Source organism: Equus quagga, chromosome 15, assembly GCF_021613505.1.
Source record: "Equus quagga isolate Etosha38 chromosome 15, UCLA_HA_Equagga_1.0, whole genome shotgun sequence".
NCBI lineage: Eukaryota > Metazoa > Chordata > Mammalia > Perissodactyla > Equidae > Equus > Equus quagga.
Genome location: NC_060281.1, coordinates 79,824,580 through 79,845,686, shown reverse-complemented (window position 1 = coordinate 79,845,686; position 21,107 = coordinate 79,824,580). Strand labels below are relative to the sequence as shown.

General features: G+C 42.1%; 1 protein-coding gene across 1 annotated transcript in view; it reads right to left on the bottom strand.

Moving 5' to 3' along the window:
• Positions 1–17,677, bottom strand: part of RNF10 (ring finger protein 10) — a 30,379-nt gene extending 12,702 nt beyond the window's left edge. The window contains exons 1-6 of the mRNA XM_046639972.1: positions 17,518–17,677; positions 8,611–8,807; positions 3,385–3,584; positions 2,140–2,230; positions 945–1,129; positions 729–865 (exon numbers count right to left, since the gene is read on the bottom strand). Coding sequence (XP_046495928.1) covers positions 729–865; positions 945–1,129; positions 2,140–2,230; positions 3,385–3,584; positions 8,611–8,807; positions 17,518–17,674 — 967 coding nt within the window. The 5' untranslated portion in view covers positions 17,675–17,677. The remainder of the gene's footprint in view (positions 1–728; positions 866–944; positions 1,130–2,139; positions 2,231–3,384; positions 3,585–8,610; positions 8,808–17,517) is intronic.
• Positions 17,678–21,107: the final 3,430 nt, after the last annotated feature.

Here is a 21,107-nt window from a genome sequence, read left to right as displayed (position 1 = left end):
GTTGACTGAGGAATCTTGTCAGATTTCATTGTTGGTAAATCAAATTTATCATTCTTTCCTTTTATGATATCTATGTTTTCAGCCTGGTTCAAAAATCCACCCATACTTAAGGATTCAAAAAGATATCGTCCCATGTTCTCTTTTAAAAGTTTAAAAGTTTCGGACTTTTTACATTTAATTCTCCAATCCATCTGGAATTGATTTTTATGAATGGTATGAGATGAGGATCCAATTTTATTTTTTCCTATATGAAGACCTGATTGTTTCAATACCATTTATTGAGAAATCTCTTTTCCCCAGAGATTGAAATGCCACTTTAATCCAAAGCTCATTTCTGCATGAAATACAGGGAACGAAACCCCTTGCCCTTTCTCCACTGTAAGCACTTGTCACACTCTATACCCTAATTGCTTAGATGCCAGTCTGTCTCTTCTATTAGACTACTGAGGTGCCAAGACTGGCTGACTGTAGAATCCCCAAGACCAGCACAGTGCCAGACACTGTTCAACAAAGTGTTATAATATGAAAAATTAAGATACATAACTGAACCAAACTTGAACCCAAGAGGTAAACCAAACTCTTCCCTAACGTACAGGAATCCTACGACTAATGTGGAAATGCTAGAACTGGCTTGCCCAAAGGCTACATTTATGACACTAGAAAGACATGTTCAGTAGCCTTAAAGGGCGTACCCAGGATTACTTACCCCCAGAATTAATGGAACTCACCTCCTAGATGAATAGGATGGTCTACATTCACCCATTTGGATTTGGGCAAGGCCACCAACACCCCTTTCTCCCTCTTCATCAGCTGCATCGTAATGGTGTCACCAACAACATACTGACGCGACTCTGTGGCAACAACACTGTAACGTGGACATTTAGATGCAGCAAGGCAAGGAGTTAACATGCTGGGGTCTAATCTAGCAAATGTCTCAATCTCACCTCTTGAGATCCTTCTTATGCACAGAACTGTAACAGATAGGACATTTACTCCAGGTCTTCTCACTCAGTGAAAGATAATGCAGGATGCATGCCCAGCAAAAGATGTGTCCACAACGGGTGATCTTGGCTGCAGTAGGTGGATATAGGCATATTGGGCAAGACGGCACTTCATGGCTGCATATGCGCTGAAACAAATCACCGCCACAAGTTACACAACTTTCAGAACTGACCAGGGATTGTCAAAGGTAAAGCCTTTCCTCTCCCATTTCCAACCGTGTATACCTCTATTCAACACATCTTCATAAAATTGTTCACTAATGCAGGTATATGTATGATAGCACCTTAGGTAAATCATTACGGTAACCATAATAATGGCTTAATATAATAAAACAACTACATAACAGGTTTTCAGGATTCTATATTAAAGAAAAAAAATGACAAATCACTCTATGATCTCATTTACAAAAAAAGATTTATATGTACATGTACATACATAAGGGCATAAAAAGGGTCTAGAAGTAACGTACCAGTAATTTCCAATGGAGGGGTCAATTAGACTTTTACTTTTTAAGAGTCTCTATTTTTTTTTAAACCAATGCATATAAAACAAATTTCATAGGCTTTCTATGTCATTCTCAGATGAATTTCATGAATTTTCCCAGTAACAGGAGTCCAGGCTTTAGGGCCCATCATTCGAAATCATATAACCCAGGAGCAGCAAGGGGATACCCAGAGCTCATAACTTCAACAGAAAACAAATACAGCAGTGCCTTGGACAGAAGTGCAGCAGTGTGGCTCATTCACCTGCCACAAGGATGAGGCCTGATTTGATACTGATGACTACAAAGGCTACCAATGAAGCCATGTCCATCTAACGAGCCCACCCTGGGTCAGGATGGTAACCAGAGTCCCTCACATATTCCCCTGCTTCTACTTCCCAGGAGAGAGAAGTCGTAGATAGCACTGCTTTTATACCTTCAGATCAGAGCCCTCCAACTCCCCAATCCTGCAGGCCAGCGCCAATTAGAGAGCACAAAATGAGCTCCAGGGCTGATCCCTTCAGAAAAGTCTACAGTCAGGCCATGTAGAAAAGGGTATCAGCAGTGAACCCAGCCAAGAGCGGCTTTGTCATCACAGTCCCTTTCTTTAGTTCTCTCTCCCACTAACTGCTTATAAGCTTAACTAAGCTACTCACCACTTGTTCCACAAAGTCCCAGTTGACTAAGGTATCGGGATCAGCAAAATGGGCTGTGTAGTCTTGGTCTTCAGACACCACAAACTGGCAGCTGGAAATAGGGAGGAAGACAGGGAAAAGGCAGACTGTCAGAATCGACCAACAAGTCCTCAGTGGAAATTCATCATCTCTTCACTTAGAAATCAAATGCAGGCCATTAGCAGCCATGGTTTGTATAACACTGAACTAGGACATCAGCCTCAGTTCTGAGCCCTGGCTCTGGAGGGAATCCAAGACTCAGTGGGTAGGAGTCTAAATCCATGAACTCTGTTTCTTCTGTTTCCAAATCCAGCCAAGCTGCCTGCAGGCCCCCCCGAACTAAAAGTAACCCAGACTTTGGTTCCATCAACCAGCAGATTTACTCCTACACTCCCAGAAACCCCAGAAAACAGCTAGTCCTCAAGGCAGTAGTAAGGACTGTTCTCAAATATGAAGGACTAAGTGCTTACTTCAGTCTAGACCCACAGTCAAATCTTACATTGTAACTAATGCCACACAAAAGCAAACAAAAGGGAACCAGTATTTGAGCAAATGCATGCCAAGCACTCCAACTTGTCATTCAATTCTCCCTTATTTCTCCTCCTTTACAGAGGAGAAGCTGAATCTCAAAGTGGTTAGGGAAATTACTCAAGGTCAAAGGCCAAAACAAGATTCACTTCTAGGTCCAATTCCAAAGCCAACACTTTTACTGCCTCATCATGATACTAAAGCTTTATTTAATTTTAGCATTAATTTATTTACTTAAGCATTATATACATATTTTTTTTTTGGTGAGGAAGATTAGCTCTGAGCTTCTATCTGTTGCCAATCTTCCTCTTTTTGCTTGAGGAAGACTGTCACTGAGCTAACATCCATGCCAATTTTCCTCTATTTTGCATGTGGGACACCACCACGGCATGGCTTGATGAGTGGTATGTAGGTCCGTGCCCAGGATCCAAACCCGAGACCACTGAAGTGAAGCACACAAACTTGACCACTACACCACTAGGCTGGCCCATGCATTCTATTCTTTTAAGTACTGAGAATATCCACTTGGCAAGTAGGTTTTCAACACTTGCAAAAAAAAAAGAAGAGAAAAAAAGGAAAAAGAACCAGATCACCTCCCTTTCTGCCTCTCTCCCATAGTGTTTGTTTAAAGGAAGCCTCTTCTCAGCACAACTGCCCACAGCTCAATTTCACTTTCCTCCTAACAGGAGCCATACTCACTTGGCCTGCAAAAAGAGTTCCTTGTTAAAAGGCTTATGGCCCCACTTGTTCCTTTTTCCCCAGCTGCCATGTCCAGTGCCTTCAAAGTGACCCGCCTGGCCACGGGGTTCAAAAGTGAAATTCAACAAGTGGTTCAGGTTGATCTTCTTAGGACCAGAGAACTGGGCAGGGCTAAACTCTGCCCGTTGAGCCTCTGCTACCTAGGGAGAATGAGAATGAATCAGAGCATTTTAGATTAGGAAGACACTGATTTATAGCAGAATCCAGCACAACGCCTCCTTCTAAATGGCTTAAAATATTAACTAAATAAAACACAGGCTTAAAGTAAACAATCTTTCTAGGAAGGGGTCATGCAAAAGTCTACTCCAGATCTTGATGGGAGTGGGAGGGGAAAAAGAGCCTTTAACATACGATTACTTAAACTGTTTAGTCTGCCCTACTAAGTGGCAAATAAGCATTAAATGACAAAAGCCAGTATGAACTCCTCTACCTATCTTCAAGCACAAAGACTTACTGACTGGGTTGATCTTCTGACAGCCCCACAGGACTCCTACACCTTCACTCATTAGCTACTTGTTCTCTGGTTTGTTTCTGGCAAAGTGAGTCTGTGGAACTACACTCTGGAGGCAACTGCTAACTGCTATAGCCTTCAGGATCCTGCCAGAGACCTCCTTTCTAAGATACACACCACTATTCATTGTTAATTAAAACTGACAGAATTAGAACATGTAGGCAGACTCGCTCTGCGTCCAGAAATAAACCCAATCAGTAGATTCAGAAACAGTTTAGAAAGTACCAAGAAATCACATACGAGAAATACCACTGCCCACAAGATGGAACAACTCATGTAGGGGCTTTTTCAGCCCTCTTAACATTCCCAGATTGAAAGGGTACAGACACCTGCTATAAGTCACTCCGTGTATTTTCTAATCCCACTTTCCATTTAACGTCATAAACACTTTGCCATGTCATAAATGTTAGTATCGCTCATTTTAAATAGCTGTATACCATTACTTTATATGGGTATACTATAATGCCCTAGCTTAGGACACAGACTGTCCACAGCTTTTCCACTGTTACAAAATAATGCTGTGATAAACACACTTTTGGACAGATCTCTGTGCACAATTATTTGGGCACCTACAATTTTTTTTTTTGAGTGTATAGTAAGAATTATTATCAAAGGAAATGCAAATTTAAGGCTTTTGCTGCTAAGTCAAATTTAGAGTTTACTAAGCAGCACTTGCACATTATGTGGTAAAGAATCTAAAGAGCACAAAAAGGGATATGGTGAAAGATACCCTCTATTCCAGAGGCAACCAATGTACCCTCTGACATATTCTATGCACAGAGAATTATAGTATATGACCTTTACAATTAAATACAAAGAGTGGCATATGATACAGTTAAACAATTTCCTTTTATCTTAACAGACCTTGGGAGACAACACCCCCCGACTGTTTATGTAACTTACCCACAGGAAGCCCAAAACTTCCAGGTCATCCCTTCTCTCATCCCCTCAACTCTCATCTCCATATGGCTCTGCAATCCCTAGTCTTCCACCTCCAATGCCCCAAACTTAGATATGAGCTTGTGCGCACTCAACAAAATGCCCTATATTCTCAACCTTCTATCTTCACCTCGTTATCCTAGCTGGCCCACTGTCACTCTCCAATACTGCTCGTCATAATTCCTGATTCTTCTTTCGACACACTGACCTCTCAGTTCCTTGACCTCCTCTTCTCCTGTCAGCCTGCCCTCCAGCCTACCTCAGCCACCCATTCCCAGGGGCATACTGTCCAGAGCTGTGCTGTCCCATACAGCAGCCACTACTAGCCAGATGTGGCTACTGAGCACTTGAAATGTGGACAATGCTACGTCAAAAATGTTAAGATATTCAAATAATGTGACCAGTTTATTTATTTATTTTTTTTAAGATTTTATTTTTATTTTTCCTTTTCCTCCCAAAGCTCCCTGGTACACAATCATGTATTTTTAGTTGTGGGACCTTCCACTTGTGGCGTGTGGGACGCCACCTCAGCATGGCTTGATGAGTGGTGCCACGACCATGCCCAAGATTCAAACTGGCAAAACCCTGGGCTGCCGAAGTAGAGTGCACAAACTTAACCACTCGGCATGGGGCTGGCCCTGACCAGTTTACTTTTTTAACGGGGCAACTAGAAAATTTAAAATTACACATGCAGGGCTGGCCAGGTGGGGTAGTGGTTAAGTTCGCATGCTCTACTTTGGCAGGTCAAGGTTCACAGGTTCAGATCCTGGGGGTGGACCTACACACTGCTCATCAAGTCATGCTGTGGCGGCATCCCACGTACAAAAAAGAGGAAGATTAGCAAGACATGTTAGCTCAGGGCCAATTTTCCTCACCAAAAGTAAATTAAATAAATAATTAAACTAAACTAAACTAAAATTACATATGTGGCTTACATTTCTACTGGACAGCACCGCTCTCAAGTCTAGACCATGCTGATAATAGCTGCACCTCTTTCATCATCTTAATTCTGTGTACCCTAGATCCAAAGAGCAACTCACTCCTTTCCTAGCTTGTTCCCTTTAGTCCTGACTCCAACAATTCTTCACCCTCACTGGGATCTCCAAACCAGTGATCCAACCCCCTAAATTTTCTTTCCTTATTTGACTTAATTCCTATGGTCCATTGCCCCTTTTTCTTTGTCAGCTGTACTCACCCAACAAAACCTTCCCCTGATTAATCCAACTCTCTGCCTATTCCACACCAGCACCAGAGCATTTAAACATGGCTAAAGAACACAACCACACTGACCAGTCTCACTAAAGTAGACCCTTATGCTGCCTGGCAGTCATACTACAATCCTATTATGCTTCGGTACTCCATAATTCCCCTTGTCACCCAGACAATTCCTTCATTCTTCAGGCTTCCAAACCATCTCTCTCAGCTCACCTTATATATTTCACTGAGACAATAAGAACAATCAGAAAAGACTCCTACACTCTCCTAGCAGTATTCTGCCTTCCTCGTTACTTGGATGAAGTGGCAAAGCTCCTATCTAAGCCAACTTCCTCCACTTGTGCACTACATCCCAACTCAAGGACCTTGTTCCAGCAATTCTCCCTTTCCTCTGCATCGTTTTCCCTCTCGCCAGAACAATCCCACTAGCAGAGATCCGCTGTAATTTCTCTAACCTTACAGTCTCTCTTGACCTCACATTCCTGCAAGCTACCGCCTTACCTCTCTGCTCCCCTTTAGAGCAAAGCCACCACAAAGTACTGTCTAGACTTGCTGTTTCTTCTTCCCATCCTCCCATTCTCTCTAAATCTATGCCAATGAGGTGTCTGTCCTCACCACTCCACCAAAGCAGTTCAAAGCCAACAAGCTACCTTCACATTTTCAAATCTAATGGTCAACTTTCAGTCCTAATCTTACTCAGCCTATCAGCTGCACAGGACAAAACTGATCACTTTCTCCAAAAGGTTTTCAGTTGTCTTTCTCCCTTTTTGCTGGTTCCTTAGCATCCGGACTTGGGGCTCAGTCCTTGAATCTACTCCCTTTTTGCAACACTTACTCCTTAACGATCTCACTTAGTTCCACAGTGGCAAACACTAACTGCATTCGGACAGCTCTCCAGCCTGGGTCTCCTCCTTGAACTCCAGATTCAGTTAACAGCCTATCTCTACTTAGAAATCTAACAGGCACCTAATGCAAATATAACATTTCCAAAGGTTATTCCAAATGGTAGTGTGTTCTTTGGCTTCATTTTCTACTTCTCAACCCATGGTAGCCTACTTGCTTTACCTCAAATCCCCTCCCCTCCACCCCAAACCCTGTATGCCTCTTGAAATCTTCCCTATTTCAGCAAATGGTACCTGAATTAGGCTCCTGCCAAAAATATTAGTCATTCATTTCTCTGCTCAGACCTCACATCTAATCTATTCAAAAATCCTGTTGGCTCTACCTTCAAACAGCCCCCCAAATCTGATCACCTCTCATCACTATGGCTGTTCCAAAGCTTCCATCACTCTCACCAGGAACATCTTAATAGCCTCCTAACTAGTCTCCCTCCCTCTAAGACTCCAAGTCAGATTACCTTACTTCTCTTCTTAAACCCCTCAGTAGCTTCCCATCTCTCTGAACAAAAGCCAACGTTCTTCAAAGCCCCACATGATCTGACCCCTCTTACCATTCTTCGGCTTCATTTCTACTTCTCCTCCACCCATGGGAGCCTACCTGCTTTACCTCAGACACACCAAAAACATTACCACTTCTGCTCCCTTGCACTTGTTACTCCTTCTGGCTAGGACACTTTTTGTCAAAACCGTATGGTGTGCTCTCTTGTTTCATTCAGAACTCTACTTAAAATTCATCCTCGGAGCAGCTTTCCTTAGCCACCTTCTAAATCTGCACTCCCTGTTACTCTCTACCCCTTTACTTCTCTGTCTTACTTTTTTTAATTCAATAAGCGCTTACTATCAGATTAAATAACAGTTTGTTTACTGTGTCCCCAAACTAGAACATAAGCTCCTGAAGAACAATGTTCCACTCAATGCTGTATCCCAAACTCCTATGGTACCTGGTGCACAGTAGGTGAGGAGTAAATTTCTGGTGAATGAATGAATTCTTCCATAAGTGTATTCAATAAATCTGTCTTATTTATAATGGTTACATAGTATGGAACATTAAAACAGCAGGATAATTTATTTAACTAGTCCTTTGTTGATGGCATTCAGGTCATTTCCTAAATTTTGCACCTACAAACAATGCTGCAGTAGACTCCTTTGTACAAGTCTTTATGCACTTGCAGAAGATATCTAAGACTACTAAAATCAGAGTGCCTATGACTAAGGATATAGTATTTTACATTTTGCTAGATACTACAGAGCAAACGTGATTAATTAATTAATGTCATCTTATTACCTAAATATTCCAAAGGGTACCTATAATTCAAGAATGATAATAAAACCACTCTGCAAATTAAGGTACCCCAAATTTACTGTAATTTCTCACAATCCATGATTATGATGTCTTCCTCCTCCAAGGAAATTTTCATAACCTTCAAGGGAAGCAAGGAGGCAAAGTTCCAAACCTTGTTAATTCTCAACTACTTGAGACTGCTTTGGTTGTTTACTCTTCCACCTCTTGTTCCCTCCCTCCCCAACTACTGACAGACAGGGGAGGGGCAGAAAGCAGACCTCATGCTTATGTTCTAGAAAGAACATTCTAAACTTCCATACCTCATCTCGTCTTCCACCATTAAAAGAAGAGCTAAAGAGTTTGCTGCTGCCGCCGCCCCTTTGAGGAGGCATCTTGTTAAAAGTTTTGCTTTTCTGTGAATTGGAGCGACGGAACTGGTTGCTGAAATTTTCATTTTTGGGGTAGGAAGGTTCACGTTTGCGATTATAACGCTTGGATCCATTTGAGTTCTTTCCATCTGAAAGCAAGAAATGCAAAAGAATCAGTTAAGAAATGACACATAGTCTTGGCCAATTGCTCTCCACCTCCCAACAAAATTGTGTTTAAACAAGGGTAAATGGGCCCTTCCCTGGCCTCCAAGAAATCTGGGTTTGGGCCAGAGCATTAGTGCTTCGGGCAAGACATCACCTAGTAGGTGGGTTTTGTTTTGATTTTTTTTTAAGCCTAAAGGGTCCTTCTCTCAAGATGAATACAATATAGATCAAACAACATAGATTCTCAGTTCTTAATGTCTCTTTTTTACACAGCTTAACCACTGGTCTTGTAAAAGTCCATTCAGACGAAGTGATACGAAAGGGAACAGCTTATCTATACAGTCATGCTTTGCTTAACAACAGGGATATGTTCTGAGAAACGTGTCATTAGGCAATTTCATCACTGTGCAAATACCATAGAGTATATTACACAAACCTAGCCCAGTGTGGTATAGCCTACCTAGTGCGGTATATCCTAAACCTAGTGTGGTATAGCCTACCATACACCTAGGCTATGTGGTACTCTCTTATGGGACCATCACTGAATATGCAGTCTGTCGTTGACTGACACGTCATTATGTGGCGCACGACTGTATCAGGGAAAAGCATTTTATCTGGAGGCAGGACAGAAGATACTATTCTCCTTAAATTATTCTCCTTAAATTATTACAGCATTAAATTATTACACTGCAACGGCTTGACCCAGGCCCTACCAGATACGTTCAAGAGACATAAAAACAAAAAAACAATATTTATGTATGTTCTCAAGCTCCAACTGAGAAGCTACTAAAAACTGACAAAACAAAAGAAGTTGAGCTCTAAGAGCATATTAGATTAGTATGAGTTATACCCTTTTAAAAAATATTTCTTGCTTTTTTCCTCCAATTATAAGAACATATGTTCAATTTTGAAATCCAGAAGAATAACCTAAGTTTGCCAGGACCCAAAGAATATGAACCTATAAACAGCGTTTAATCTCCTTTTACTCTCTATTTTATACACTTGCCACAGGTCTTCCACAAAATGAGGCATACAAGATTTACTGTCTTCTATCTATTACTCCATGAGCTTTTTCATGCACCCTAGTCTTCAAAAGCATGATTAATGGCTGCACTGTTGCATACCACATGCTTACAGCATAATATAACCAATCCTCTATTGCTGTACATTTAGGTGGCTTCTAATTTTTTGCTGATTTAATATAATAGTACTGGGAGCCTCTTTACCCAGGGGCCTACGTGTATGACTATGCAGAATTCTCAAAGTGGAATTAAATTAGCAGATCAAGTATGATCATTAAAGCCTTTTACACATCCTCAAGTTGCTCTCTAGAACCATTACACCAATTTGTTTGTATTCTAACAACACTATAAGAGAAAACATCTAGTTTACTACCTTCTTGATAATACTGAGTTGGATAAACTTTCTTAAATTGAAGGCTCAGAATAATTTCTTGCTTTAAATTTGAATTTCTCTGATGACTAGCAACAAACACTTTCTCAGTCTGTTGACCATTTGTATTTTGTGCAAAGAGCTTGTTTGTATTCTTTGCCCCATTTTTTCTACTGGGGAGCTGAACTGCATAGATTATTCTGTCCCAAATTGAACAAAGAACCCTGACCAGACACACTTAACATGTGCCAAAGTTTACCAGCTTAAAAAAAAAAGGCAAAATAAAACCTGAGAACCATACACAACTAACTAAAGGTGAAAGAGGTCCCCAAATTAGGCCTTGAGCAAAAAAAGACTAATTTACCTTTCTTGTCCCTTCACTCACTCCATTTTGTCTTATTTCAACAGGGAAATCTGATCAAATTAAATCTTCACACTAGTTTAATGGCTTTACAAGCAAAAATTTAGAGAGAATGGAAGTTGGGGAATTTTTAAGGAAAAAATCCATTAGGATCACACTCAAACTTTAAGGGGGGGCATGTTTTACAAAGTCAAGAGGATTCCAGCATGAGCCTCAGAAACTACAAAGTTTTCCCCCCCAAATACAGCCTAACTTTGCTTATTTTAAAAATGCATAACTTTGGGGCCAGCCCTGTGGCACAGCGGTTAAGTTCGCACATTCTGCTTCTTGGTCGCCTGGGGTTCGCCGATTTGGATCCCGGGTGAGGACATGGCACGGCTTGGCAAAAGCCATGCTGTGGTAGGCGTCCCACGTATGAAGTAGAGGAAGATGGGCACAGATGTTAGCTCAGGGCCCGTCTTCCTCAGCAAAAAGAGGAGGATTGGCAGTAGTTAGCTCAGGGCTAATCTTCCTCAAAAAAAATTAATTAAAAAAAATATATATATATATATAATTAATAAAAACATGTCTGGAAAGGCAACACAGCAGGCTGTTAATGACAGTTAATTTTGGGAAATGGAGCTATTGACTTTTACCTAATATAGTGGTTCTCAATCCTGCCAGTTCATAGGAATCACTCAGATGAGCTTCTAAGGGATTCCTGTGCTCAGGCCTCACCCTCTAAGATTCTGACTTAAGTATACAAAATTACTGTTCTGTATACTTATTATTTGGCTAATTTTTAAAGCTGTAAGTACCTAGAAGAAGTTACTTCTAGACAAGATGGTCAGCTTATTTTACAGAAGACTAAATAAATCCAAGGTGAAGCATATCTCCAGAGAAAAGGAAACGTGAGCTGATAAACCAGAGTCCAAATTTTGAAAGCAGTCACTTCACATGCAGTTTGTCAACAACATGGGATAAATGAGTGCTGCCATCCTCTCCAAACCTGACCAAACTGCAGCCTGAGAGTCAAGCTAATAGTCATGTGAGATGATGGGAATGTAAACAGAGAACCGAAGGTCACAAACACCACCAGGCTAGGTTCACTCCTAGCAGTTACCTTTAAATCCTACTTAGGGAAAGTGACCAGAGTTTAATCTGAAGTTAGAATTTAAGAAATAGACTTGTACCTACTACTTCAGTTAGCAACAGTTACTGTCAAACATGGCATCAGCAGTAACAATTAGAAAGTGAAGCTTCAGATCTCACGCAAATTCTGCCTTACCCTCAACCCATAAACAGTTTATAGTAAGATTTCAAATAAACAGAAAATTCAGAAGGATACAGAACCCTAGCTAACTTTACATGAAACAAGTCAGGTCTTATGAAGAGGACAGGCATATACAGAAAACCCATATTCCCCAAAACTCATTACCCAACACTGTTTCAGATGATCCTGCATTTGACCCTAACTGTTGCTTTCAAGACAAGAACCTAATGATTTGCAGATTTAGATAAAGCCAGATTCTACACTTTGAGGGCTCAAGAAAGTAAGCTGGTACTCAGCAAGAGGGCTGTTTCCATTTCTTCACTTATTACCACACTGGCAAGGAAATGGTTTCATAATGCTTACAGAACTGCCCTCTGATGGACAGTGAACTGCTCATTTCTAAAGCACATTACAACAGCTGACCACACAGGGATTCATGATTTTAGTTACTAAAATCAACGGCCTCACCTTGTCTTCCACTTACCCAAGGGTATAATGTCAGACATCTAAAGTGAGAGGTTGGCTCTTATCTCTAGACCCAGGCAACAAGCACCTAAAGATTGAAGGTACAGTCAGGCCTGGGACCCAGAGATAAAATTTAGAGTACTGTTTTTGAGATGTTTAATAGACAACTTTAGGATATACACATGAATAACTCAGGGGTAGAATCTGTCCTCCTTTCTCTGATAGGAGATAACTGAGATCACCTACTTTAGATTTTGGAAAACAGACAAAAAGTCAAGTTCAGTTCCTGGGAGAAACATACTCTGCTGAAAGTTTTAAGTTTCAGAGCAGTGGTTCTCAATCCCAGCTGCACAAGAGAATCACATGCAGAGATTTTTAAAACCATGAATGCCCAGGGCCCAAGGGCCCAACCTAGGCCTAAAGAATCAGAAAGAATCCCTACAGAAGGGCCCCACACATTCCTACTTTTAAAACAGGTCCTCAGGGGGGCTGGCCCTGTGGCTGAGTGGTTGAGTTCACGAGTTCTGCTTCGGCGGCCCAGGGCTTTGCCAGTTCGGATCCTGGGCACGAACATGGCACCGCTCATCAGGCCATGCCCACACACCAAAACTAGAAGGACCCACAACTAAAATACACAACTATGTACTGAGGGGCTTTGGGGAGAAAAAGGAAAAATAATAAATAAATAAAATATTAAAAAAAACAAAAGGTCCTCAGGAGATTCTGATACACAGCCACAGCTGAGAACAACTGCCAGGAGCCACTGTCAAGACACATTCCGAAATGGACAAGACCATTAATTAAACGGCTCAAATCCAGAACTCAGGACCCCAGAGTTAACAAGTAAGAGATCTGAAAATTAAACCCAGAGTCTGAGTTGTTCCACATTTCTCTAACAGAAAGGTCTCCATCAAATAACAGCAAGCATATCTCAGTCTCTTCACCCTATTACCAAATTAAAGGCCATAATTTTTTTCCAGAGTGAAATACTTTGGCATCATCAACATTTCTAACTCTAGTTCTCTAACAGGTGGCACAGCCCTAGAGGTCAGAATACCAGCCAAGAAGCTTCTGCTGCTGATTCATGCTGTAATCACAAACAAGTTGCTTACCCATCGTCCAGAGTGGTTGATAAGCACCTCCGGAAGGGCGACATATGGCCTTACTACAGAACCAACTGACAACAAATTGAATCCAGCTGAAATTAGTAATTCTGAATGAAAGGGGGAGAGAGGTGGTATCAGGAATGATGCACATGCCAGTTACCTGCTTGCTAAGTGAATTTATACCAACTATATTTATAAATATTGCCTAGGACTTAAGAATTCACTGGACAAATCACCCTAACCCTTCTAAGCCTCAGTTTTCTTGTCTGTAAAATAGGGCTAATCCTCTCCTCTCCCTCCTCACAGGGCCATGGAGATTAAGAGAAAACTTCTGTAAAATGCCTACCACAGTGGTTGGTACATGGTTTCTGGTATTATGTGAAAGCCTATTATTAATTAATCTAAATCATTCCTGTCAAGAGCACCCACTAGACTTCCAAGACAGCCATATAAACCAAGGACTCCAGCCAAGAGGCCCCAAAATTCTTCTCTAAGCAGTTTTTATTGAAGGCTTCAAGTCACCTCAATTTCCAAAGCCATCAAAACCTCCAGGTCCATTTACAGCTCAGATGCATTCTTCAAGGCAATTACCACTAGTAACCTGGCTTCTGGTACCGGAACAAGAGGAAGAGTGCTAGGATAGTGCTTCATATTACCAACCTCAAAATAACTGCTGCATAATACCTGACCTTCCCTTAACCTCCAGAGCAGTACCATCCCCTGCCCAGGGGGACGGGGCAAGAGGCTGGTTCCAGGCCAGGGTCCACCGCTTGCCCATAAACTGCCTAGCCCCTCTCTTGCCTCTTTTTATTTTCTTTGCTCTTTCTAAACAACTTTCTCCAAATCCTAACCCACCTCTCTCTCCTGGGCTATATCACCAGGATATTTACTGTTGAATGTTCTTAGAACTGCATCTTAGCCCTTCTGGAACAAAGCTGCAGGAACATATCCAAGAAAAGGAATGTTATGTGAATGTTTGAAGCAATTAGCCAAGGCAAAGAAACCGTGGTATGCCGCTCTGGCCAGAAAGATCAAGAAATCCCTGTAGCCAAATTTACCTAATTCCTGTGTGCATGAAGGGCAAATTTAAGCCAGCCACAGGAACAAAGACTCAAGAATGTTAATCACGCAGCTAGGAAGCAAATGACCATTTATGGTACAGGGATTTTAGAGAAGAGAAACCAGAGGGGTTTTTTTGTTTGTTTTTTACATGAGGAAGGGAAAGGAGAGAAGAAAAGGTAATTAAATATTTAAAAATTGAAAAACTCTTGTTCTTGTTACTTTGACAAAAGAAAGGCAAGTTACGTCTTTTCACCTTACCCTTCCTGTTCCTCCTTCAATTCAGTACTCTGAAATGCAAGAAGCCCTTTCAACAAATCAAAGCAGAACCAAGTACATCAAGTGTGGAGTCAGCTTCTGAAATACTACAGAAACCTTTTTTAAGGAATTATGCTGAATGTAAGTCTATCCTTTTGTTAGAGCGACCATCTAGAAGTCACTGTGTGAGAGGTCCTGAATGATAGCTGTTATGGCAGCACCGGTCCTAGCTATAATGTTCTTTAGGCAGCATACGCTACCCTCCAGTTCAATCTTAAAAATTAGCCAATAACCAGAGTTTGCAAAACCATTTTTAATCTCTACCACTACACCTTTGAATTTGTTCCTAAATGCAGTGGATTATGGTTGATGAAAAACTCTGTATTTAGTTACAAACCTATCCTTCCTTTTTGGTAAGGGAATACACATAGGAGTAGCCAGAAAAGTAGGCAGTGGCAATGACAAACATGGTCAAGGTTTCTAACAAACATATTAAACAAAAACTAATGCTACCAGGGCCGGGCTGGCCCAGTGGCCCAGCGGTGAGGTTCACACGTTCCACTTTGGTGGCCAGGGTTCGCTGGTTCAGATCCCAGGTGTGGACCCACGCACGGCTTGTGAACCCATGTTGTGGCAGCTGTCCCACATATAAAGCCAAGGAAGATGGGCACGGATGTTAGCTGAGGGCTGGTCTTCCTCAAAAAACAACAAACATTATTGCTACCAGAAGGCATACTTGTATATTTCATAAAACCTAGCCAAAAGTCTTTTACATGCGTTTTTATTTCCTTCCTCAGAAGCTTTCAATTAAGAAGGTGAACAAGTGTTTTAAGAGCATTTCATACCATTTAACTGTCAAAAAAAAAAATCACTTTAGTCAGAAGAAATCCAACAATATTTATTCTATATAAGTCTCTTTGAAACATAGACACTGACAAATATTAGCTTTGGTCAAATTACAACAGAATTCTCTATCATCCTGTTGAGTAATCATAGTTAGTTCCACCAATCAACATATGCAAAGTCAGGGACAACATGAGTAAAATATTTTAAATGCCTCTGTTTTACTGTTGTTTTATTTTGTTTGAGCTGTTGCAAACTTTCACGTACTGCCTCACTAAAGAATAAACTTAAGATACTTATGGCATCTGACTCGTGATTATACATCAGTGGCTTCAACAGGAGCCCCAGAAAAATTAGCTGAAAACTCAGAGAGCTGGAAGACCAAAATCTTTAACGTTACATCTACGAATAGAGTGCAAAAGTAAAGTTACTTATCAACTACCCTGAGAAATATTCAGACCACTCTAAGCCAGTTCCAGTACTGGCCAGGAGGACTGGCCACCCTCTATCTCTAGAGGGATCTGTGAGAAAGCTACACAAGTGCCAAACCCCAAAACAGGTCTACATAATACTGCCAGTCGTGGCCTCAGAGTCCACACTAACCCCTGCTTAGATATTTAAAGTGTTCATTTATTATCGAGACAACTGGTCTCCACCCGAGTTCCACAAGCAATCTCTAGAAGTCCTCGGCACACCAGGTAAACAAGTTTGCTATATCCAGCAGGTAAACTCTGAACCCAAGGCAGCCTTACCGTTGTTTTTTTCTTTTTGTTTTTAAGTCAGCCTTACAGTTTTTAATCTTAACTTTTAAACAACTGGACCTCCACATTTGGGGACTCCAAACGTTCCCCTCTCTGTCACACATCCCCACTCCCACTGAAAACATTCTCCTATTACTGCTAATTCAACCACAATACAAAAGAGCAGAGATTAGTACGAGGGCTTTGAAGTACAATGGAGAACATTCAACTCCAGGCTCTGCCAACTCCTAAACTCGTGGCCTCTCAGTTTTTTCCTTCTTTGGATGAACAATCGACCTTGCTGGCCAGGTTAGGGACTGGAGTATTGATAACAGAGGTAAAACCTAGCCCAGTACACGGACAGGGTAAGCCCTCAATAAATGGCAGCAGTTATTATCATGATGGTCATAATTTAATATGGCATGATGACAAAAATGACAAAATCTTCCCCGGAAAAGGATACTACTCTAGCCCTACACAGGGAAATAGGCATGATGTGTACTTGGTGCGTAACAGGTATCAGGTACTCTCCTAAGCCCTTAGTTCATTTGTTTTCTAAGTTAATTTATTTAATTCTCGTTATCGCCCCCTTTCCAGGTAAGGAAATTCAGGCACCCACTCAAGATCTGGCAAACCTAAAATGACTGAATTCAGAGCCTGTGCTCTGAACCACTACTCCACAAGGGACAAAGCCTTTCAACGACGAGTCCTCTTCATCGGAGGGATGGATCTGGGGCCAGGTTATTAAACGAGATTTCAGTTTGAAAACTTCTTGGGCCCCACTCTCTGTTAAAATCTGAACAGCATCCGGTGCTAATTCAACATTAAAGGGTAGAAAAACTTAGTGGTTTTAGGAGCGTGGCCTGATGAGTCAGATACAGCAGGTCTTAAGGCGTGCTGTGAGGCACATACGAGCTGGGAAACCCTACCTTTTTTCTGAACCTCAGTTTGCTCACCCGCAAAATGGGGATACGAACAGCACCTATTTCACCGAGCTGTTTCCAGGATTAATACAAGGATGCACGTAAACCACGAGGCACAGTGCTCCCTAAGCGTCAAACGTGAACAACTGGAGCCACGGACAGGGAGAGAAAGGAAGGAACCACAGTAGAAAACAGAGCTTGCCCCTAGTTGACCCAGCAAACACCAGCGCCAGGACTCTCCCCAGCAGGAGAGGCAGTCGCCTCCCTGCCCTCCGCCCTGGGAGCCCGCCCTTACCGCTCTTGGGTTTAGACTCGCCGGCCGGCCCCGCCGAGGCGGAGCGGGGCGGCTGTTGCCCTTTGCTGCTGCCCGAAGAGGCGGAGGAGCCGCTGGAGCCGCTGTTCTTGTCCATGTCGGAGGCGGTGGCGGCGGCGTTGGGGGAGCTCTGCGGCATCAACGGGGGCCTCGGCGGCGGCGGCGGTCGGAGCGGAGCGGGCGCGGCGGGGACCCAGGCTCATGGCGTTCAGGGCCGGCGGGGGTCGGCGGCGGCAGCGGTTCTCGGCCTTCATGGCGACATTTTTCCCTGTTTCCTTCCTCGGCTTCTCAAACTGGGAGGAGAAGCGGCAGGCGGGGCTGTCGAGCCCGGCGGCGGCGGAGACCGAGGAGGAGGAGGAGGCCGGGGCTCGGAGGTCCGGGCCGGGCCTGGCGGGGCGGAGGCTGCGGGGGAAGGGGAGGCGAGAGAGGGTGCGCGAGCCCCGCCGGCCGGCCGGACACGCTCTCCCGCCGCGGGGCAGGGGAGAGGGCTGGCTGTCTTGGTGTCGGGGACGGGTGTCTCCGACACAGCAACGGACACTCGCCTCTAGGCCGAGGCCGAGCTGCTCCGGGAATGGCGACGAGTCGCCAAACAGCATCTCGAAGAACCCGGATGGAATATATATATATGTGGCGAAGTGGGAGTGATGCACCCTGGGAAATGTGGTTTTCTGCCTACATCCGGGTCCAGTGATTTTTTTTTTTTTTCTTTTTCCTCAACATGTGAGAGGACATACAGGATGATGGGACTTGTAGTCCAGGTTTTAATCTTAGTTCACTAATAATATGTATAATAATAATATATACAACTAGTAATAGTGCATCCAAATATTGGAATATCTGTGGAATTTCTTTTTGTTTTTTGTTTTTGTGAGGATTGTCCCTGAGCTAACATCTGTTGCCAATCTTCCTCTTTTTGCTTGAAGAAGCTTGCCGCTGAGCTAACATTTGTTGCCAATCTTCCTCTTTACTAAACTAACATCTGTGCCAATCTTCCTCTATTTTATGTGGGATGCCGCCACAGCATGGCTTGATGAGTAATGCTAGGTCTGCACCCAGGACCAACCTGTGAATCCCCAGGCCCAGAAGCCAAGCACCAGAAATTAATCATTATGCCACTGGCCAGCACCTGTGGAATTTCTTTTTGATTCATTTAAGTTATAGGTCTTTATTCTAGTATTAATAACAGTTTATTTATGGCCTTTATTCTATCTTCTAATAATAATAATAGTGACAATAACAATACCTTACATTAATATCCCTCTATAGCACTTCCTCATCCAATACTTAATTTCATTGTTAATGTCATTTCTTAATATAAGTCATTGTTAATAATAATAATCATTGGATGCTTATTATTAACAGGCACTGTGCTATACAGTTCATATAGATTATGACACTTAATCCTCACCATAACTCATCAAAAAGCTTAGATCATTTACCTACGATCACATAGCTAATAAGTGATGTTCTCAATACATATGAGATAAGCATTCCTCCATTTTACAAGTGTGGACTCTGAGACTTAGAAAATTACTATGTATTTTAGAAATCACATCACATCCATCTGTACTTGGAAAATTATAAATGATTCCTTCTAACCATAGCAGTATGAGATTTGAAGGATCACATACACATACTGTTAAAGAGATGAACAAATAATTCTTCTTCTCAGACTAACCTTAGCTGGTTAGAAACCTATTATATGCCAGGAACTGTGCTGAGCATAAGGAATGTCAAAATACGTTAAGGCCTTTAATATACTCATAGTTTCCTAAGTTAGTTAAGCAAATAAGAAAGTACAATGAAAGAACATGATATGGACTACAATAAAGTTAACACAAAATGCTGACCAGAGCAGAGGCTCCAAGGAGAGAAGTACAAACAGTTGCGAGAGGTACAGGAGGGCTTCCCAGAGGTGGTATCACTTGAGCTGAGCATAGAAAGATGAATGGAATTTCAGCAGTCATGTATGAACAAATAAATAAATAGACACAATCCTAGAATTCCCCTAATTGGGTCCCTTTTGGTTCCTTATTAATCATCACATGTATACAAAACAATAAGTATATATGCCAATCAATTTCTTGAAATTAACAGGGTTTTTTCTGAGGAAGTTAGTCCTGAGCTAACTACTGCCAGTCCTCCTCTTTTTTGCTGAGGAAGCCTGGCCCTGAGCTAACATCGTGCCCATCTTCCTCTACTTTATACGTGGGACGCCTACCACAGCATGGTGTGCCAAGCGGTGCCACGTCCGCAACCGGGATCCAAACTGGTGAACCCCGGGCCACTGAGAAGTGGAATCTGCAAATTTAACTGCTGCGCCACCGGGTCGGCCCCTGAAATTAACAGTTTTAACTGGGATAAAGGAAATTCGATACTAGTCATATTTTTAAGTTTCCTTAAAATGCCCTCTACCAGTCCTTATCTTGCCTCCCCTTTTCCAGTTTTTTCCCCCCACAAATCATATTGAAATGAGAAAATAGCTACACAATGCTGGTCTGGAAACTTAATTTGATGTCTAGAAGGAATAGCCCCAAATCCTGAGGTCCATTCTAATGCATAACTAGATGTCGAAGATATACTAAGATTCCTTAATAAACTTTTATTTCCTTTAACAAAGCTATGAGGACTCTGATTACATGGATGAATCATTCCTTCCTTCTATCACTGATAAAAATAAAAGAGAGAAATCCCACTGCAGTTCTTCCAAAAGAGAATGGTAGGTGTCCATCTGTCAGGCTACACTAAGCCAGGAAGAGATTTTTCATTTTCAAAATAGTTTCTTAGGGTCCTTGGCACTTTCTCTTTGTGAAATATTTACGGAAAACATACATTTAAAGAGAATCAAAGCAGAAACACACATAAATCCAAGCAAAACTTACCACCTCCATCCTTTTTTGTGCAAGATGGTCTACGTTACCCTTTCCACAAAAAAAAGAACAGGAAAATCTGGGGTTGAAGTAAAACACCCATGCTATGCCAGTTGGAACAAGAAATGTAGCTTCGTGACAGCAGGAGAGGGAGAGTGAGTGGTGATTGGTTTGACTTGCTAAATAGATACCAGAGTTTTCCTTCTCATTTATGAACTTCCTAGGTTCACAAAATGGAAAGACCAAAGAACAGTATTCCCTATGTTTATTTTTTAGAGTAGTCTAGCATATGTTTCTCAAGAATGGTCTGTGAATTCCCTGCATCAGAATCACCAGGGAAGCTGGTTCAAATGAAGATTCCCAGTACCCATACCAGATTTACTGATTCAAAATCTCTGATATGTGGAGCCAGGAATCTGCATTTTAAAGACCAGGTGATTATTATACACACCCAGGTTTGCGAGAACTGCCCCTGTAATCTTTGCCTTGCAACCACACCGTACCTCAGTTTCCCTCTTCTGTACCAGAACAAAAGAGTTACTCGATATCTTGCGAGTTAGTACTTGTACTAATTGGTTGGCAAAATTCAGAGACCTGGCCGCTGAGAGGTGATTGGAGTCTCTCCCTAAGGTCAGCTCATTCCTAGTGAATTCTATACTCAATTTCAGAAGAAAGAGAAGAAGGGATTTCGGGTAGTACTCA